General features: G+C 42.7%; 1 protein-coding gene across 3 annotated transcripts; it reads right to left on the bottom strand.

Annotated features, from left to right (window-relative positions):
* Positions 1 to 2,382: 2,382 nt before the first annotated feature.
* LOC311046153 (ubiquitin-conjugating enzyme E2 K-like) lies at positions 2,383 to 2,985 on the bottom strand (the record flags this gene model as incomplete). Of its 3 annotated transcripts, none has more annotated exons than XM_084058308.1 (2): positions 2,383 to 2,769; positions 2,923 to 2,985. In XM_084058308.1, 2 exons carry the CDS (start codon positions 2,983 to 2,985, stop codon positions 2,383 to 2,385), a joined length of 450 nt encoding a protein of 149 aa, XP_083914434.1. The 3 variants fall into 3 exon arrangements, with proteins under 3 accessions (XP_083914434.1, XP_083914435.1, XP_083914433.1); XM_084058309.1 differs by having other exon boundaries at positions 2,383 to 2,586; positions 2,770 to 2,985; XM_084058307.1 differs by having other exon boundaries at positions 2,383 to 2,458; positions 2,588 to 2,985.
* Between the last annotated feature and the right edge of the window lie 19,673 nt (positions 2,986 to 22,658).

Here is a 22,658-nt window from a genome sequence, read left to right on the forward strand (position 1 = left end):
TCTGGCATAAACCTTGTGTCCCCATATTTCAACGTATGTTTTACCGTCAATTAATGCCCTACTTCGTCATACTACAGTGTCACACAAAAGTAGAAAAATAGCCAATCTGCAAGCTCGCAACGTATCGCGATGCAGCACATTGTGAGCTTGTAGATCTGCAATTTCTTGCAATTGTTTTTTGGGTGAAAATGAAAGTGGTGTGTGTCTGTAGGTATTAACAAGACCTTGTGACTAAATAATATACATTGGATCTATTGGAACTGATTTTTGAGTGGTGCCAACCACTCCTACATTTGACTTTGTCCGTGTGTCCGTATGTCCGTCCGTATGTTTGAGCACGGCTCAAGCTTCACGTGACACGTGACAATATGTTGTCACGTGTCATGTGACAACATATTGTTGCTGATTGCAACACAAGGATGCAACCAGTTACACTTTCAAAGGCACCACTCTCTTCACACTGGGTGTGATTTTTTTATTAATTTCCTGAAAGGTAACGGCTTTGGACATTAGAGGTTTCTGCCAAACAGCGATGAGCCCTCAGTAGGCCTATGTGTGGTAAAAGTGAGCAGCCATGAACCCAGAGAGAGAGGAAGATGATGATATATTTTATTTGCTGTGAAGGTTGAGACCAGATGTGCTCTCCATAATGTCGAGGTAAGACCAACATTATTAGAAAAGCTCACAAACTGAGCCAGGCTGGTGACACTTGGACCTAAAGGGGGCAAAACCAATCATAACACATCTTTTCTCACACGCATGACTCGGTGGAGGTGTGTGTGTGTGTGTGTGTGTGTGTGTGCGCACACACCTTCCCCTCTCCATGCATAATCTGTCCTTATGCATGTTGAACAGTGCACCCACTGACAGCAGCACCCACGTTGTGACGGTCTTCAGTTAATCTATGCTAAGCAGTCCACTTCTTGTGACCTCCACTCGTGGTCACCTCAGTAAAAAAAAAGGGGGGATATTAAGCATATATTGCAGGCCTGCTGCCTGGTATTAAATGGGCATGAACCCATTATCATCAGCATGGTAATGGGTTAAACCATTATTTTTAGAAGTTAACAGATATATAAAGTCGTTGCTTGTGTTAGTTTTGTGCTGCTGCTGTTTCTTCCTTTTCCGGGGTTGAAAGTAAATATTTGGTGTACCCTTATTGGAAATTTGCTATCTCTGTGCCTTTGCCCCGATATTACGTAGGCAGTGTTTTTAATACCCCCGCCGCCCCTATTAATATGTTTGTTATCGATGAGGCGTGGTTTCCACCGTTTTTATTATTCCACAAAGCTGTACAGTATACACACTGGTTTCATAGCCATCAAGGTGACTGCAATAGAACTGGATGTGCCTTAGTTTTCTCCTAGGAATGGTGCCAGTAGTTATATCACTATGTACCTTGGCCAGGAAAACCTATTAAAAGGTAACATACTATAAAGTGCAAAGACGTACAAAGACAAGAAATGCTAGAGGTACAGCAAATAATATGTTGTGTACTTTAGAAAGGGGATATTTTAGGTCCTATAAAGGATGGGAAGGCGGCCTGGCTCTGAAAGATACAAAAAAGGGTGATTCCGCGTTGGCATATAGTGACAGTGTGCTCAAGAAACACACAGACACAGATCTGTAGGCTACTGTAGATCCCCATTGACTTATAAAAAGTGATTAAAAAAAAGCTAAATATTTGAAATATATAACATATTATGCAAACAAAAAAATGTGTGCACGATGAATTTTATGCTGAACGGTTTTGTGGGATTAGCTCCGGACAGCCACACATACACACTCTTATAGATGGCTACCTCTTCAAAGCCACTCTGTAAAAACATCCAAAACCTTTGCAGGTGTTGGAAGTCTCTATTAAAGTAAGGACACCCCATACACTTTCACTTTCACCACAACTGCATCTATTCAGCCAAGAATTTAGTCAGGATATTAAATGTCCATCAAAAGAATATTCAAACGTCCAACTGGGATGAAACAGTAGAATAACTCAAGAATTGCAGTTTGAAGGGTTTCTCTTGTTTCCTTCAAGATGATTTAGCAAATAAAAATGCACAACCTATCTTGTGCCAAGAGTGCAAAAAGAAAGGTCACGAAAGGGATAATCTTAAGATTTTTTTTTCTTTTTTCCTTTTTTCTCTCTTTTTGGGGAGGGGGTGAATTGATTAAGTTGTTGAAAGAGAGTAAAGAATGGCGAGAGACAGTAGGAAGCAATTTGGCGATTGTGGTACCATTTGTATGTACAAACATGCCCCTTGTAACAACTCTTGCCAAAGATACATAGTTTGAATGTATTGTAATGCAATGGTGAAATGGCAACCGGGCGGAGTTGGTGCTGTTGATGAAGGTTTTGGGGATCGTCAAAAGCCTGGCTGGGACTCAGTTGCTGAGGAGCATGTTTGTGGCTGTTTTCATGTCCCAAGATTGTGTAGACAAAGCCACTATTACTGTATTCCTTTCAAAGCCCATAGCACAGAGTTTATCTATTTTCTGTGTGTAGTCGGGAATGGAAACAGGAGAATCTGCGTACACGTGAGACCACAGCCTTGCCGTCTGACAGAACATCTCTGGGTTCTGCTTATACTGGCCTGCGACGACTGCATCCTGTGGGTCATCTGGTTCAGCTGCAGCAAGGAGAGCTTGCAGAGATAACAGCACTGTCCTCAGAGACATGGCAGCCGTCCACTGGTTCTTTAGAATGTCCAGACATATGGCTCCAGTCACAGAGCTGATGTTTGGGTGCCATATCTTAGTTATGAACCGCACCTTTGGTGGGTTAAATGGATAGGTTTTTGGGATCTTTATTTCAAGGTGGTACCTTCCACCTTCATACGGTGTGTCTGGTGGACCCGCAATCTCCCCTCTCAGCTCGGTGAAATTTTCATCCACTAAATCTAACTTTATCTGGTTTTTACTTGCCTCTTCTCTTTTATGAACATCTTTGATCTCCCGCTTGATCCTCTGAACCACAATATTAGCCATGGCTTATTCTCCTGTCCCAGAATAGGCTTCTACCCTGTTGTTGAACGTGTTGTGGTTGATATTGACTGCTGCTTTTCTCCGGGATATCAATGTATCAGCCTTCCTTCTACTATTTTCATCTGAAGACAACTCCCTGGAAGAACTAGACGTGCAATGCACACACTAGTGAAACCTAGCACCTTAAATACTTGTATAATGACGGGCGGACCTCTGACGTCACTACAGCACTTTGTGATACTGACCATTATTGCCAGACCCAAGGGGTCTGGCTTACATGAGACTTTGTATCTGTTTTCTCCATACTTGGGCATGGTCACTTTGTCCCCCGGCCCCAGCCAAAAAAGTCTGTCCCCCTTTCGTCATAGAAGGGACACACGTCATGCGAAGCCCGGCCATTCAGATTTCAACCACTAGGGGTCTGGCAGTACCAGGTCTCCTGGTTCCCTTGTTATTAACCATTAGCATGAAAAATGATCACATACACATACACACATCTCTTTATTATTGTTATTATTGTTGCCAGACCCAAGGTCGGCCTACATGAGGCTTTGTCCCTCTTTCGTCCATACATGGGCATAAAAGGGACCTCGGTCCATTTCTCCATACATGGGCATAAAAGACACAGAATCTCGTCCCCCTTTCGTCCATACATGGGCATAAAAGGGACCTTGGTTATTCTGGGTCTGGCAGAACCAGGTCTCCTGGTCTTGTTAAATTACATTAATACATGTACTGTATGTGAATGTCACTGTCAGTGTCCTTGTTTTTCAACTTTTTCCATTGTTTGTTCCCCAAGGTTGTCTGAGCTGATGATTAAATCTGTCACATATCTAAAAACCCTACTGTTGTACATTATTTGTATTCTTCCTTTTCCTCTCTCTCTCTCTCTCTCTCTCTCTCTCTCTCTCTCTCTATTTCCCCGTGTATCTCCCTATAACAACACTTACAAAGGATTCTGGCTTTGCAGCTAATGTCAATTTCGCAAAAGCAGAATACCAAAGAGTAGAGAGTGGCAGAAGAGATGGCGTCTCCAGGGTGTCAGCACTGCAGGGGGAAACCAATTCTATGATTGATTGATTTTTCTTCTTTTTTTTACTGATTGGTAAGAGATCTAGCAGGAGGAAGAGGGGGGTGGATGAGGACAGGAGAGATCAAACAATGCTGCTTGAGTGTGTGTGAACATTCCCTGGCTTTGGATTGAAAGTGCATGTGTGCGGTCCTTCAAAGCAATTTGTCTAGATATCAGTGCTGAATATGAGGTTATGGGTGGTGATTTACCCAAGTGTGCGCACACACACACACACACACACACACACGCACACACACACACACACACACACACACGCACACGCACACGCACACACACACACACACACACACACAGTCTCCATCATCTCCCACATCACAGTCAGTAAACAAACATCACAGACACACACACACACGCTACAAGACCACAAAACAAGTAAAATACTGTCGCCTTGCTAAACTAATTTTTGCCTAAGTCAGCTCCTCATGACACTGGCCACCTCTGGTAAAATTGCGTATTTCCTAATTGAAAAGGATAAAATCAAGGATTTTGACTCAAGTCACATGTTTTTGTGACTTACGCCAAAACATTGCCTAAGTCTGGAGAAAATCATCAAATCGTTTGGCCTAAGTCAGTGTTTAATCCTATTTAAACCTATTTAAATCTCTTATGTTACATAACTGACAGACAGTGTTATTTTTATGTTAATTGTTATAATTTGTTATAAAGGTTTTGGGTGAAATGATTAAGCAATATATAGTTTTGTTTTGGTTCAGTTTTTTTTTCTTTTTTCTGAGAAACTTAAAATAATTACTTTAGGCCATTAATTTAGCAAGGTGACAATACCAGAAATCCACCAGATTAAACAAAACATACCAATTATTCATGGTCTCCCTGTGGAGTTTTTTTTTATTTAGTACTTTATTAACAGTTTACAAAAAAGTACAGTGGTACAATTATACAATAATGCTAAAATTAAAACACAAAAAGCTCTGGGGGCTTGTTTCCATTATGGTCCTATGTGTATTCAATTCATTAAGTGATCTTTCAACTGATTGTGAACGAGAGGGGGAAATGAGAAGTGAAATGAGGAGGTGAGTAATGGAGAATGGAGAAATAGATACAGAGGTGGGAACATGAGGCAAAACAGAATGAGACAGAGAGATGATACAGAGTTCAGTGAACGTGTGTGGGCTGATAATAATGAATATAATTAGCATTTTTATTCAGACATAATGTGTGGTCATCGATGATGGGGTTGTTTGGAGAGACACTTGATCTTTGCAAAGGAATGCATACACTGTATGTTGCCAAAAGCGTTGCATTAAATGGGAAATGTTAACTTTTACCCGTAAATGTATAGATTTCCCAGATAAGACTGGGAAATGTGTTAAAGAAAAGCACATAAGCACAGGTGGAAACCCAGTTAGCTTGAAAATCAGTTCTTGTCGGCAAGCGAAACTGTCATGTGATGCATTAAAAAAGCTTGTGTAAGTGATTCATTTATTTATTTATATCATATCAATATTCTGATAGTAGTCATTGCTATAGACTAGAAATTTTGGATGTAGTGGGAATGGTGTGCAAAGTTTCCCAGGAATTGGGCGCTGCATTCGTGATGTGTGGCATTTTGTACAAAACGGGCCACCCCTGCAAACTTTGGAGGCCAATCATAGCCAATCAGACAGTTATGTTGATCACATGGCTATAGAGATAATGTATACCGATTTGCGTGAGGTTTGGACAAAATCTGTAGGAGTAGTAACAAAAAAGGTGTTCAGCAAAACTTTGTCGCTGCAATTGAAATTGGGTGGATATTATTCATGGCCTATTGGGAGTGTGCATGCAAAGTTTCCTGCCGATCGGTCCAGCGGTGCTTATAGCATGTCGTGCAAAACAGGCCCCTCAGCAAACTTTGGAAGCCAATCGTAGTAAAAACATCTGATACATCTTGATTGATTGATTGAATACTTTATTAGTAAAACATGTAAACAGCACGTGGTAAAGTCAGACATTAAGGCTAAAAGGATAACACAAAACAATTCTGGGGACTTTTTTCTCTGTAGTCATACTGTCACATATCTCATATTTCACATGAGAGATAAGGATCGGACAAAAACGTCTAAGGCTTGCAAAGCGTGGAAGACAACAAAAACCTTTTCTCTCTGTATAGATTCACCAAGGAACAAACCCACCGTATATACCGATGAGCGTATACGGGGGTTCAAACACTGTAATCCAACACGCACGGCTGTTTAACAACCCTCAGCCGTAAACGGGGTGTTCGCATATACTGTGTACAACATAGGCTCCCACTTCCCTGTTTATTAGCTTGTGGCCTCATACAGGGGGGGATTCGTAAAACAGGGCTGTAGTGTGTGCTTGTGACTTGAATGTGTGCGCCCGCTCGCTAGGTCGAGAAGCTCAGACCTGTTCACCATGGAACACACGGTGGGGGGGACGACAAAAAGCACGCCTGTGTGGTCAATTTCACTCACTGGGGTACAGGGATCCTCACACCCCGCTCACCCTGGAGTACACGAGTATGTGAGTAACAATACGGCACAGCCATGTGTGGAGAAAAACATGCACGCACGCTTGTGTGTCTCAACTCTGGGAAAAACTGCAACGCCGCCTAAGCTAACAATACACAGCTTGCCACAACTTGTTACAGGGTAGTAAAACCGGAGGGTTTCGGTAAACAGAGACACCACAGAAACCATCTGTGCCGTAATACAGGCAGACCAAACCGTGTATCGCCCACTTGTTTGTATACGGGAAAACCTGCAAACAATGACAAACTCTTAAACAAGACGGCACAAAGCCAGAATCGAGCGGAGTCGACAACAGAAGCACTAAATGGTGGGGCTTAGCCCCGCCAAACTAATGAATAGCTGCTAAGTATACTTCTGCACACAAAGAACTTACCAAGAGAAAAGATTTTGTAGAGTTCCAGAGTCCACCTCCTCTTCCTTGCACCGAAGAAAGTAAGCGGAAGAAGGGTGTGCCGCGTAGGTGTTTGGGCAGATGTGTAGCGCCGCCCCCAGCCGCATAAACCCCTGTATAAGGAGTAATCTGTTAGTCTACCTCGGATGCTGATCCAAAATAGCACATAAATATTTTGATTGTATGACCTATACAGTTCAAGTATAGGTCATACAGTATAGTAAACGTGAATCAGCTTGTTATAGCAGCACCATGAAATATAGCCAATCTACAGTTCACATTTTCACTATTTAAAAATGTTTTTCAAAATAGTAAAAAATGCCAAATATGTTTAGGCATAAGGGGAAAGGCAGCGCGCAAGATAGGGCCCTGTACACACACAAACAAACACACAGACGGAACGGAACGGACAAAAACAGTCTCGGCCACGCCTTCGGCCTGGCGGAGACAATAAAAAAAAATGTTGCCAACTAAATTGAGCCCATCTGAACATTTGCTTCGGTTTACTAAAGAGCTGGAGAGACAGAGAGACCACTGTTACTGAACAAACAGTATATAACAATGATTACTATCAGAATATAGAGCTTTTTAACTTTTTAACAATAAACTTTTTGTTTTAACCTAAATATATCATTTACAACATCTTGACGTACTAGAAGACTGCAACTTGAAATCATCCATTTTGTGGTTTGCACATTAAGCTGCAGGAGCTGTATCATATTTTTTCTCATGATATTGCTCTTTGTCAGTGAGGCTGTATCTTTGTTTTAGCAGTGAGGCTATACACCGATGTATATAGAGTTCAAGTGGTTAAACTGATTGTGAAGCTATTTAACCCTATAACGCCAAACGTATCATATATGATACACACAACTAATTATTTTTTAATAAATCAGTGTAATCAATACTTGGACCAAGAACCTGTTGTATCATATCTGACACATCCCCACTTCCCCCTGGACCATACCATTTGCACTGCAGGTAGTTACAGAGCCTCAGGTGGTCTGACCCAAAATGGCTGCCATCAACTAAACAGGAGAGGTTGATGCACTACTAACAAACATTTTTTTTAAAAAGCAGTTCTGGTAAGTTTTCCTAGTATATCTTTACTAATATTTTTAAATAAGTGTTGGATAACTTGAATGCACTTATGAGCTCTCAAAATTTAGCATTTGAGTTTGTTTTTTACAATTTGTATCATATGATACTACAGGTCTAAAAGAAATGTTAAATGTTTTTGTAATGTTAAAACTGACTTGAAATACCCCTTGTAATACCCATTGTATCAAATATGATACAACATATACAAAATAAAAAAATGAAAAATGTTTTAAGACCCAATAAAGTGTCCCTTTTCAAAATTTTGGAATTTTCTGACCTTTCCTTCATAGTTCAGGTTCTACAGGGTTAAACCAATTTTGCTGGGGACCCAGCTGGAACCCCCTGAAGGACCCTGGGGATCCCCGGACCCCACTTTGAGAACCGCTGTGCTAAGAGGCTCCATCAGCACTAATGTAAACTAGCGTTGACCCCAGCTTTAGTGGCTTAATGTTTTCCTGTGAATGCAAACTGTTGGCTATTCCATCAAAATCCATCAAAGGGGGGTAGACAGTGTATGAAGAGCTTAAACCCTGTTCTGGAGAGTCATCTGCTACAGCAAAGATGGAAGGAACCACTTAAAATAATGAAACTACTGTATACAGACTTCTCAACATAAACCGATTTGTTCTAGGGGACACCCCATCACTGATGCATCGTTTTAACTTTGCAAGTCATTCCTCTGACAGGGAGAGAGGAAATACCCTGTCATTCTCTGTCATGAGGGATTAAGTGGTATTTGACATTTTAACAGATTTTTTCACCTGGTTATTAATTAATTAATTCATTCATTCATGCATTCATTCATTCCATTTAGCTTCTGTGGCAGACCAATCTGGGAACCCATCTGCAAAAAAAATTAAAGAATATATATATATATATATATATATATATATATATATATATATATATATATATATATATATATATATATATATATATATATATATATATATATATCTTTCCCTTCGAATTTGCCAAGAAATGGAAATGTAGGCTTTTCTCATTTTATGGTGTGTATTGAATCTTAATAGAACAGAAAAGGGCACTCCATGGAATGCATGGCTCAGCAAGGCCTACTTACTATTGTTCATTTGTTGGTATAGGGCTAGCTACACAGGTGGTTGGCTCATCCGCCAGGAAGTGGTGTCCAGTTCAATGAGGCCACTGACTCCACGTGGTGATTTGAAGATTGGGCATTCATTGATGATGTGTTCAACATTTTGAAGTTTTCCCGCATTCACAGAGATCAGTTACAGACAATCTAATCATAATGCAGATAGAGTTGGTTCTTATAACTCCAGAGTGAAGTCTGTTGGGGTTGACCTAGCTCTGGTCCACAGTGTGAGCGAGGTCTCCATGGAACAGCGCTATTCCCATACACTGAAACATCCTCTACCGTGCAATGTCTAAACGGTATAGTAGAAATAAGGAATATAATTTAGCTACTCACCGAAACAAAGGCAGTTTTATGATGTTGAAAGACTCATTTTCCGCGGTGGGAAATGTCTGAGACCACCACCTTTTGTGTAAAATCCACTCTTTGGTCAGAAAATAAAATATGTCCCCCAGATGGAAAATCTTTGATTCACAAAAATAATTATTTCTCTTGAAGGAAATAAAGACCTGAATTCCTGAATATCTTTACAGATATTTACCTGCACCAAGATTAGCTTTAGGTAATAATATGGGTTAGGTTTAATGGACTATTTAGGAATAAGAAACAATAGGGAACTAGAAAAAGTGCTCCGCCAGGTTAGGTAGGTTATTGTGGCCTCCTGGTGGCACTATAATAGGCCCATGTGAAAAGGGTACCATTTCTTCATAGGCCTTTCACGGCAATCGGACACTGCATTCATGATTTGAGGCATTTTGTTCCAGAAATGTGTTTTGCTAAATTAGACCTGCTGTTGGCGCTATAACAGGCCAATGTGAAAAGGGTGGAATTTCTGCCTTGGCCTTGTGGGAATGTGCGTGCAACATTTCACAGAAATCACACGCTGCGTTCATGATTTGAGGCATTTTGTACGATTCCTGCAAACTTTGGAAGCCATAATCTTAGCCAATCAGGATGGAATATGGAAAATCGGACAGATCCGTGTTGATCACATGACTATAGAGACTATACTGTGTACCGATTTGCGTGATGTTTGGACAAAATCTGTAGGAGTAATATAAAAAAATAGTTTTGTAAACATTGGCCTCCTGGTGGCGCTATAACAGGCCAATCTAAAAAAATTGGGCTGAAGTTCTGCTTTGGCATCCAGGGAGTGTGTGCGCAGTTTCGCAGTGACCGGGCCAACATTGCCGGAGATTAGCTGGTCACAGACAGAAGGACACACGGACGGACGGACAGGGTGCAAAACATACTCTCTCACCATGCATTTCGGCCTGGCGGAGACAATAATTGGATGAATGATGGCCTCATCTCAAAGTATAAGAAATAAGAGGACTGATTTTAATTATTCACATAATGAAAAGGACTTATACTGCGAAATGACATCCATCCAGCCAACCTGAGTTTAATCATTGCATATCTCTAAAATACATCCAAGAAGATTCAATTATAATTTCCCACATAAGATTTGTATCATGAGCTGTGCTAGCAGAACTGTTCTGAGAGACATGGTGTGAATGAGTGAAATAACATACTGCAGCTCATAGACTAGCATGTACTGTGAGGTTGTTAAGAAATAAGTTATGGCCATCTCTGCAGGAGACTACTGTGCAGTATGATCACTTCAACTGCATGCATCCACCATATAACTACACTATTTATTGTTTAATAATCATGATAATATTTACGTAAGTCTGTAATTCTTAAACAATTGTTAATCTCATCATCTGATAATTAGATATTTAATGCCATGGTTTGTTTCACAGAAGTTAATATTAATCTCAGTACCACACAGACAACCTGTCATGTGTCATGTGTTTATCATACTGTAGCAGGGTAGAGAGAATCTTTTCAATCTTTAGTTAATGAGCTACACAGTACAGCACAGTACAATATCTGCCATCCACCTGTCTGGCACCTGACTGAACTGGCTTTAATGATACTCCATTCCCCAGTATCCACCCTCAAATACCTGAAAGAAACATTTATCTTCCCGGAGGGAGGTTGCAACACTACCCAATCAGAGGGAGAGCACCTCACAGAGAGGAAACAGGTCAGAGAGCAAGCAGGGCTGCACCATTAAGAAATAGCCTCTAAACTGCATCTGACAATAGCCAAGATTGCAGCAGAGGCCAATTCATTGAGGTAAAGTGTCCATTTGTGGAGGTATAGCTGGGAATCGGTGTTGCTGAATTGAGAGACCTGCAGGGAAATATACAATACAGACCTGCTGTCACTTGACTGGTAAAGTCTGGAGTCCAAACACCCTACCTGAGGGACATGTGTAGCTACCCCAACACATGTGCTCTCAATACATGCTTAAATGCAACCACACTCAATGTCCCCTTGAGTAGGTGTTGTAAGATCACCTGAGTAATTCTAAAGCAGAACGAGTTTAGGGAAGAGAGGTCAGAGTGCAGACATTACACAAATGTCCTGTTTACTTCCTGAGGCAGCTGTGAAGTGTGTCAGGGAAACACAGCTGAACTCTAAATGTAAGCGTGTTGGCTCAGCATTTCTCCCGCTGAAGGTTAAAGCTAGCATTATTGAGCGTTTGGTTTCTAGCTAGTAATGACTTTCTCCCCTGTTTCCTCCCAACGCAGTCTACTTCCTGCATGTGTAAACAGGACTATCTATGGTTTCTAGCTAGTAATGACTTTCTCCCTCTGTTTCCTCCCAACGCAGTCTACTTCCTGCATGTGTAAACAGGACTATATATAATGGATGGTTGGTCTACTCCCCATAGAATGTCTTATGCAGTGATGTGTTCTACCGTGTATAAGTAGTATGACGTGTAGACGTTTTTGAAAAAAAGCATAGCCCTCTACTAACCATTTCATCCAATTACCACGCGTAACCACAACCACGCGCATGTCGAGCATATCGTATACCCTCCGGAAAAACCTAGAACACACTTATGCACAGAGAGAGTCAACAGGTAACTTGAGAGGGAGAGCATGAAGGGGATTTGAACTCAGGTCAGCTACAAGGCCCTATGTGTGTGTGGATGTAGGGGTCTAACTATTAATACACCACTGATGGGCTGTTTTATTTATTTAAGTGAGCAATTTTGGGGAGACACGTTCTACACAGGCTGGATGATGTACAGTAAGCTACAGCATATCAGCAAGTGATGCGGACGGCCCAGTGCATCGCGTGAGGTGAGCTTCCCTCCTTCCAGGAATTGTACGAGAGGCAGTGTGTGGTCGAAACTCAACGTATTATCAGCTCTCAGTCAGCTAGCTTATGTTAAAGGAGCCAGCACACAGGCATCAATCACAAGGGCGTCCCATACCTACCTACATGGACGTACTAAAAACAAGATGCAGTGATGGAAAGTACTGGCAAGCTAGCCAGATGTATGGAGGATTGAGATGACAGGATATGCCATTATGTTCAACATATCAAGTTATCAGAGAATAAGAAGAACAACGAAGCACTAGCAATACATTTCTCATATTGTGTAGACCTGTGTCTGTTATGTGGCTTTGCTTCTCAACTCACCCGTGACTACTACGTATGAGTATATTTTCAGTGAGAGCACTCTTATCTTATTCCATCAGCTCTGACTGCTGGAGACAGTATATTGGCAATCACACAAATCTGCATTCACCTCAATATTTAATGAGCTGCGCAAATTAGCCATACGCATAGCGATCTATCGAGCCTTTTCTGCCCACAGTGCACACGTGCAGGCTGGGCACCTTGCAGAAAGCTTATATTACAGCTGAGCCAACACTTCTAGCAAAACCCATTGAGATACACACATGCTGTGTACACACACGCACACACGCGCGCACACACACACACACACACACACACACACACACACATACACACACACACACACACACACACACACACACACACACACACACACACACACACACACACACACACACACACACACACTATGTACTGTTCACATTCATGAAGCGTACAACAACATGTGCAGGCATTAAACACAGATGGACACAGATGCAAGCTGGCGTAAAGGAGGTATTCAGTCGGACATTCAAAAAACAACCTGTACTTGCCGTCGCATTAGGGGCAGCCGGGGCAGAGCCCCCACCTGTTGTCACCACAAGGAATGTTATTATTGTCTATAATGTTCTCCTGATTTGTGTCTGCAGTTAACCTACAGTATGGTTGCCTGAATGTTAGCCCCTCACACACAATGCAATGTGTATTGGGTAATGCACATTCACTAACTCTTCTGGGGGAGCCCGGGATCGAACTGGAACTGTAATAGCTTTTATTTGGTTAAACCTTTTGAGTCCTGAAGGTCAACGGTGACCCTTTAGGATAGTATTTATTACAATTGTTACGCCCCGGCCTAGGGGAACCGAGACATAACATATGGTGTGGAAGACCGCCCTTCCCAACTCCCAAGAACCGCCGTCCAAACAGTTTGCTTTTTCGATCTTTTCTTTTTATTCTCCAAAAAGGGTTTACAAACTCTATTCAGGGGCGGAGGAATGTACAACAAAACAAAACTAGAACACAAACTTCTTACCTACCCACGACAGAAAGCAAAATACAAAATACTAACCTCCCTATCAGAAAACAAAGCTCAAACGAAATCATAATAATAATTCCCCCCCCCCTTCGTAGCTGAGAACACTAGATCACAAGATGATGACAGTAATCGGCCAAGGCCGAGTTAGGATCGAGTTGTAAGCATCTAGATCTATGGTGTAGATCAAGTGTTTGCAGAGATCAAGGATTACATATCTGTTCGGCTTCACAATGCACAAAATGGCTACTACAGAACACAGAAGGACGGACGGGTTGGAAGTTGAGAAGGAACGGGTTCGCTGTCGCCGGCCCGCTGACAGCCTTTTAAAGTTGAAGCCGCCCCCTGGCCACCAATCAGGAACGGATGCGTCTGCAGCTGGCACGCCCTTCTCCTACAATCATCCAATCACACCCGACACTCTCCCCACACACACACACACACACACACACACACACACACCGACACAGGAGAGAAACCTAACCTACACTCAGCCTCCTAATACCCTTCATAATCATAACACCCCCCTTCCCAAAAATCAAACATTTTCCCCCAAAAAAATGTTTGATCTCAGGATAGCCACCTAATGAGCCCTAGACAGAGCATCGGCCATAATATTTTCACTTCCTTTCTTGTGTTGAATATCTATATAGAAATCTTGTAACAACAAGGACCACCGCATAAGGCGTTGGTTGTTGTTGCGCATCTGAGATAAAAATGTTAACGGGTTGTGATCTGTATACACTGCAATAGGTAGTGGGCTAGAACCTACGTAAACCTCAAAATGTTGTAACGCAAGCAGCATTGCGAGGGCCTCTTTCTCAATAGTGCTATAATTCACTTGATGACGCAGGAATTTTTTTGAAAAATAACAGACTGGATGATCAATACCATTATCGTCTTCTTGCACCAGCACTGCCCCTGCTCCCCGGTCACTCGCATCAACCTCAAGTTTGAATGATCGTGAAAAATCTGGTGCTGCAAGGACAGGCGCGCTGCACAGAAGAGCCTTAGCACCCTCAAATGCTATCTGACAAGAAGGTGACCAGTTAAACGGAACCTTAGGACTAACCATGCTTGTCAACGGCGTTACTACCTCCGCAAAATTTCTGCAGAATCCGCGGTAATACCCGGCCATTCCCAAATACCGGCGAAGTTCGCGTTTACTTTTGGGTACTGGAAAATCCAGAATCGCCTGCACTTTTGATGCAATCGTGCGCACATGCCCCTGACCCACCTCCTTGCCCAAATAGGTAACGGTAGCCTTTCCAAATTCACATTTTGCCAAATTAACTGTCAAATTAGCTTCACGCAGTCGGCCGAAAATTTCATACAGGGTTTGGATATGTTCCTCCCAAGTGGACGAGTATGCCACCACGTCATCCAAATAAGCATCGCAGTTTTTAATACCAGCTAATGTTTTGTTCATTAGCCTTTGAAACGTTGCTGGAGCGTTTCTTAATCCAAACGGCATAACGGTATATTGCAAAAAATTATCGGGAGTGACAAAAGCGGAGATCTCTGACGCACGGGGTGTTAACGGTACTTGCCAGTAACCCTTCAAAAGGTCAAGTTTCGTAACATATTGTGCAGATCCTACTCGATCAACGCAATCCTCCATACGAGGCAGTGGAAAAGAATCTGGTTTTGTTACGGCATTTACTTTTCTGTAATCAGTGCAAAAGCGAGTGGTCTGATCAGGTTTGGGCACCAACAAACAGGGCGAACTCCACGAACTAGCACTAGGGACCGCATAACCATGTTCCAAAAGATATTCCACCTCCTGTTGCATTAAGGCCCTTTTTGTCGGATTAACTCTGTAGGCATGTTGTTTTATTGGGTTCCGCTCCCCCACGTCAACATCGTGTTGGAGTACATTAGTTTGAGTGGGGTGATCCCCGAATAGTTCCAAATGACTATAAATTAGCTCACTAATATCATTACGAGCCACCTCTGGTAAAGTAGACAACTGAGCATCTACATTTTTCAAAATCTCAGAATTCTTTAGTCTGGCGCATGGCACCGGCGCACTGCCTGTATGCAGTCCGTCCTCTTCAGGACTATATGGAACAGGCACCACATTAACACTCATCACCGGCATCACCACAGGTGGGCACGGGACATTATCCCCATCCCGATCTATGTACCTTTTTAACATGTTAATGTGACACAAACGAGATTTCTTTCTTCTATCGGGAGTGCTAACCACATAGTTGGTATCACTCACTTTACGTTGCACTAAATAAGGTCCGCAGAATTTTGCTTGCATACAGGAGCCCGGCATAGGCAACAACACGAGCACCTGCTCGCCTGTTTGGAAGGTTCTGGTTATTGCATTACTGTCATATTTTACTTTCATTTTTTCTTGAGCCCCTTCAAGGTTCTCACGAGCCTTTTCACAGGCATCATGCAACCGCTCTTTAAATGCACTAACATAGTCCAGAATGTTATGACTGGGACTAGGTTTGTCAGTACACCATTTCTCTTGCAACAGTCGCAAGGGACCCCGCACTGTGTGGCCAAAAACCAACTCGGCTGGGCTAAATCCCAAGGACTCCTGAGTAGTCTCCCTCACTGCAAACAATAATAAAGGTAATCCCTCATCCCATTCTCGTTTGTGTTCCAAACAATATTTACGCATCATTGATTTTAGGGTCTGGTGGAACCGTTCCAGCGCACCCTGTGACTCTGGATGATAAGCACTGGATACATTATGTGTGACAGACAACTCTACCATCACCTGAGCAAACACCTTAGACATGAAATTAGACCCACGGTCACTTTGGATGCGCTTGGGTAGGCCAAACGTGGAAAAAAACTTTACCAACGCTTTTATTATGGCCCGTGCATTGATTTTACGCATTGGGATAGCTTCAGGGAAACGAGTTGCGGCACACATAATGGTAAAAATAAATTCATGACCAGATTTCGTTTTTGGTAATGGCCCAACACAATCTATAATTACATGTTCAAACGGTTCTCCAATCACTGGAATGGGTTGTAGTGGAGCCGGGGGAATAATCTGATTGGGCTTGCCTACAACCTGACATGTGTGACATGACCGACAAAACTGAACTACGTCAGTTTTTAACCCAGGCCAAAAAAAATAACGGAGAATACGATTATGGGTTTTTCTGATTCCTAAATGTCCAGAGAAAACATGATCATGAGCTAAACTCAGAACCTGACTACGGAATGGCTTAGGCACAACTATTTGATACACAGAATCAAAATCGTTTTTTGACCATCTACGAACAAGTACACCATCATCTAACAAGTATATTGCAGAGTGTGGGATTTCTTTTGATGCCCCAACACTAGATAAACATGTACTCAAGGTATCATCAGACTGTTGCGCTTGAATGAATTGTGGTTTATCCACTGACAAACTTAACTCAGCATCACTAGGCAACAAATTGACAATTGCGCCTGAGTGCTGAGTGGGTGATACATCATCTAACAAACCCATAAATGTGTTGGTGAGATCCACCGCCTCACCATTTCTTCGAGACTGCGCGCGCGTAATTGCGCACACAGGGAACACCGTTGACGAATCACACACCATTGGGGTAGGAGTGCATGGAACCTTCAAAAGGGTTCCAACGACCTCGAGGGGCGGAAAAACTTTTTCGCCAGCCAAATCATTTCCTAAAATTAGTGTTACTCCAGGCACGGGTAATTCGGCTCGCACCCCCACTTTAACGGGACCGGAAAAAAGAGCGCAATTTAGGTACATATGGTGCATGGGGATACGAAAAACACTCATTTCTATCCCCCAGACCAACGCGTCAAAACCACTGTAAGACTCATCAGAAAAAGGCAAAACACTGCCCAAAACGACAGATTGTTTCGCCCCCGTGTCGCGCAAAATACTGATAGGAATTTCATCATCCTTCCTGCCAGAGAGAGAGACAAACCCAGTGGACACAAAAGGTTCAAAATCTTTATCCACTACCGGCTCACCCTCAGGTAAAGCTATAGGTTGGGTATGGATTAAAGTAATCGTGGCTGGCACTCTGTTATCCTGTCTTGTCTCTCTCCTTCTAGGACACATGGCAATGAGGTGACCAAATTCATGACAGTAATAACACTCACGCGTCTCTCCCGGAGACTGATTAGTGTTAGCGCGCCACGGGTTGTTTGGTGGCCGTGTTCTATTTTCCGATGGCTGTCTGAAAGAATTATTTCCGCGGGGTGCAGATGAAAAAAACACCCCTTTGTGTGTTAAGACAAATTCATCAGCCAAAACCGCCGCGTCCGATACCGAACTGACTTTTTGTTCGTTCAAATACACAACAATATTATCGGGTGTACGGTTTTTGAACTCTTCCAACAAAAATAATTGTCGCAATTCCTCCTGATTTTTCACTTTACTCGCCTGACACCACTTGTCAAACAATACCTCCTTCTCACGCGCAAACTCGACGTATGTCTGACTGGCAGTTTTCTCCCTATTCCTAAATTTTTGTCTATATGCTTCTGGAACCAATTCGTAGGCCCGTAACACAGTAGCTTTCACCACTTCATATTTTAAACCCTCTTCCATTGGTAAACTAGCATATACCTCCTGCGCCCTCCCCACCAATTTGCATTGTAATAATAATGCCCACATCTCTTTTGGCCATTCTAAAGCAGTCGCTATGCGTTCAAACGCATTAAAATAAGAGTCTACCTCACTCTCTCTAAAGGGTGGTACTAGTGCAATGTGCTTGTTAATCTCGAACTTAGGCTTACTAGTAGAAGTGGATTGCTGGGAGTGTGCATCACTGGTAACAACGGGTGGTGACCGTTCCACTTCCAACGCTTTCAACCGTAATTTCATCACCTCTATCTCTAGTTCTCTGCTGCGATTCTCTGTCTCTTTGATGCGCAACGTCAACAAGAGATCATCCCGTGATGTTTCAGGTGTTACCTGTATCATTTCACTGGGTGCATTTTGGTGCTCCGGTGACGCAATGTTGGGTGAAACAGAGGCAGGCGGTATGACATTACGCGGCGCCTCCGCTCCAGCGTATATCTCCCTATCCGTCTCTTTGGCCCCCCCAGTCCCAGTAAATACACCTCCCTCCTCCAACTTCTCACTTAGTAGTTGTTTCAGTTCATCTTTGTTAGCATTAATAGGCACCTCCACACCAAAGAATTTTACCAACAACAACAAATTGTCCTTTGTGCACCTTTCTAATTTCTCTCGTGAGGGACCCTTCTTAAACTCCTTTATAACTTCTTCGTCCATTCTAACCTTATCACAACTGCCAATCAGAAATACGAAAGTACAAAAAAAGAAAAAACGCACTTACCCAACAAAAGAAAATAGACGAGCCCCCATATATGTTACGCCCCGGCCTAGGGGAACCGAGACATAACATATGGTGTGGAAGACCGCCCTTCCCAACTCCCAAGAACCGCCGTCCAAACAGTTTGCTTTTTCGATCTTTTCTTTTTATTCTCCAAAAAGGGTTTACAAACTCTATTCAGGGGCGGAGGAATGTACAACAAAACAAAACTAGAACACAAACTTCTTACCTACCCACGACAGAAAGCAAAATACAAAATACTAACCTCCCTATCAGAAAACAAAGCTCAAACGAAATCATAATAATAATTCCCCCCCCCCTTCGTAGCTGAGAACACTAGATCACAAGATGATGACAGTAATCGGCCAAGGCCGAGTTAGGATCGAGTTGTAAGCATCTAGATCTATGGTGTAGATCAAGTGTTTGCAGAGATCAAGGATTACATATCTGTTCGGCTTCACAATGCACAAAATGGCTACTACAGAACACAGAAGGACGGACGGGTTGGAAGTTGAGAAGGAACGGGTTCGCTGTCGCCGGCCCGCTGACAGCCTTTTAAAGTTGAAGCCGCCCCCTGGCCACCAATCAGGAACGGATGCGTCTGCAGCTGGCACGCCCTTCTCCTACAATCATCCAATCACACCCGACACTCTCCCCACACACACACACACACACACACACACACACACACCGACACAGGAGAGAAACCTAACCTACACTCAGCCTCCTAATACCCTTCATAATCATAACACAATCCAAGGTCCTTAAGCTTTTCTGACAACTATGTGAGGTGGATTTAACATTTAGTAAATTAATAATCTTCAACCAACCATACCTCCGCCCCTCCATAGTTGGGCACACCTGACATCATCAATATGACTTCATCAACATGATGACAGACAGTGACCCCATGCTGTTATTAGACCCTGTCTTGTTTTTCTTATTCGATTGCATAATGGCCCTGTTCAGACTGGCAGCCCAAGTCTGATTTCCTACCAAGGCTAAGGAATGTGATTCAAATCTGATTAGCAAAAGTCTGTTTCCATGTGTTTTATTGCTGTTCAGACTGCATAAAAACAACGACTCCAATCTGGATAGGACACAAATCAGGTTTGGGCCTTAATAAGGCCTAGTCAAGAGATCTTCCTGTGGAAAACTTTTTTTTTTTTTTAAATTCCTATGTATGTGTGTGTGTGGTGCGTGTGTCAGTGAAGCATTCGAGCATCAATGTGCAGTAGAGAAATCCATCTGTTCCCTGTCTAAACATCCACTCAGCCTGCGGTGTAATCCCTGCACTCACTCAGCTAGCGCTGATTCATAAAGCTCTTTTTGTGTCTTTCTGTGTTTGTCTCTGTCTGTGTCTTTACAGTAATTCATAAAGCTCAGCACTGTTTTTCTGTCTGTCTGTCTGTCTGTCTGTCTGTCTGTCTGTCTGTCTGTCTGTCTGTCTGTCTGTTGTCTGTCTGTCTGTTTGTCTCTGTGTGTCTTTCCCACACTCTGACTTTCTCCAATGCTCTATATCCTCCATGTCTTGTCTCTTTTCTCTCATTTCTCTTCTGTTGTCTCTCTCACTGTTGTTCTTTTAAAATGAGATTCCATTCAAAGCTCTTTTCAAACGCAGGCTGCCGGTCCTCCCGCCCCCCTTTTCTTTCAGGGTGTGCTCCCTTATAGCCTTTGTCTTCTCAGATGTATTTTTACACAAGGAATGCAAGCACGACTCCAACTCGATTCAATAAATTATCTTACCGGGTGAATGGTCTTGAATAATTACTTTGTAATAACAGAGAATACCAGAACTAACTGTCCGTAAGGCACTTTTATTTAGTTGGCATGGTACATTGCAGACCAAACAACGTACACGCTTTGGCGTCAAGCCTTCATCAGCGTTGTCAAGACAAGGCAGTGAGGAAGCCAGAACTGGTGGCGGGTGTGCTGACACTTTGCCCCCCCCCCCCCACCCCCAATCCATGGCAGAGCTAGAGGGAAAGAGGCGCACCACCTACTTATAGACACGACGACATGACAGCAGAGCAAGGAACACTGGAGAGCTCAAGATTCTGATGCTGGATAAGAGGGAGTGGAGAGCAGCAATGCAGGAGTCCGGAGTTGGTAGACATTTCTCTGACATTTCCTTCTCCCTCTTTTAAATTTTTTTTTTCCTGTCCATCACCTTTTACTTTGTCATCAGGTGTTTATAATGTGTGTGTCATACAGTATATGTGTGCGCATGCGTGTCCGTGTGTGTGTCCGCGTGTGTGTCCGCGCGTGTGTGTGTGTGTGTGTGTGTGTGTGTGTGTGTGTGTGTGTGTGACGTGTGTGTGTGCATGTGTGTGTGCGTGCGTCCGTCCGTTGTGCATGCGTGCGTGCGTGCGTAAGGTGTAGTCTTTCTTCTATTCTGCTGCTAAAAACGTTCCATTTTCCACCTTAAAGGGCAAGGCCAACATAATGTTATAGTTGTCAACATTGCCTATGAAATATTCATTTCTTACAACTATGGTCTGACTAGACACTAAACAAGATACAGCTCATACCCAGAAAGTAAAATCATTTCTATGAACACAATCATCATTATACTCTCATTATCATCTCTCTCTCTCTCTCTCTCTCTCTCTCTCTCTCTCTCTCTCTCTCTCTCTCTCTCTCTCTCTCTCTCTCTCTCATTCTGCCCCATGCCCCACACCCTTTCTCCTCCTCCTCCTCTATCTATCTGTCTCTCCCTGTCTTCATCCCTCTTTAGCGTGCAGCCTCTCCAGTTCTTGGCAGAAACCGTTGCTCTCAGTCTCACCCATCTGTTTCCATTCATTAGGACAGGATCCACTTCTCTGCTCATCTGACACCCTTTCACATCATGCTGCACAATGTAATTAAGCAGGGTAGGGGGCTACACTGTTTAACTCCTGACTGTCTGTTTAACCCTCAAAGGTCCATTTTTACATTCTCAGAGACTAGATTGACACTCAGGGGTTTAACAGTGTAGAGGTGATGGTTCAGACCAGCTTTCCCTCGTCTTCCGCTCAACCTTCCTCTTAAACTCCTGTCCCATTTGTTGTCAGACACCTCTGTCTTCGTGTGAAACGCTGTTTTTGTTTTTTGAAAAGAAAAAGAAAAAAATCCCTGCTTCACAAGTTTAAATGTGGCATATTCTTTGTCTAGCATCATGGCATCTGAGCACTGATTTGTGCAGGAATACTTTTGACTTGAATTATGAATTTTGGATAATGTTTATTTTCCTTTAGGGTGAATTGAGAATCCAAAAACTAAGATACAAGTACTTTCAAATACTTAAGATTGGCCATGTATTTCTTCCAAATTCATTGAAGTACGACTTCATCCATTTTCAACCTATCTTTATATAATTATTCCTCACTTATGCTCATTATAATATGATACAATTTATAATGATTTATAAAAAACGTCTGCTAATTGCAAATGTATGCATGTTTCCATCCACTAATATTAGGAGATTATTAGTAGATGCTACATGAAACTAGAAACAAATTTCCTAAGAAAATGTAAGTGTGCCTGCAGCTGGCTGAGGCGGGAAGGGGACAGAGCAACTGTGTGTGTGTGTGTGTGTGTGTGTGTGTGTGTGTGTGTGTGTGTGTGTGTGTGTGTGTGTGTGTGTGTGTGTGTGTGTGTGTGTGTGTGTGTGTGTGTGTGTGTGTGTGTGCGTGC

Source organism: Gymnoscopelus microlampas, assembly GCF_963454915.1.
Source record: "Gymnoscopelus microlampas genome assembly, chromosome: 1".
NCBI lineage: Eukaryota > Metazoa > Chordata > Actinopteri > Myctophiformes > Myctophidae > Gymnoscopelus > Gymnoscopelus microlampas.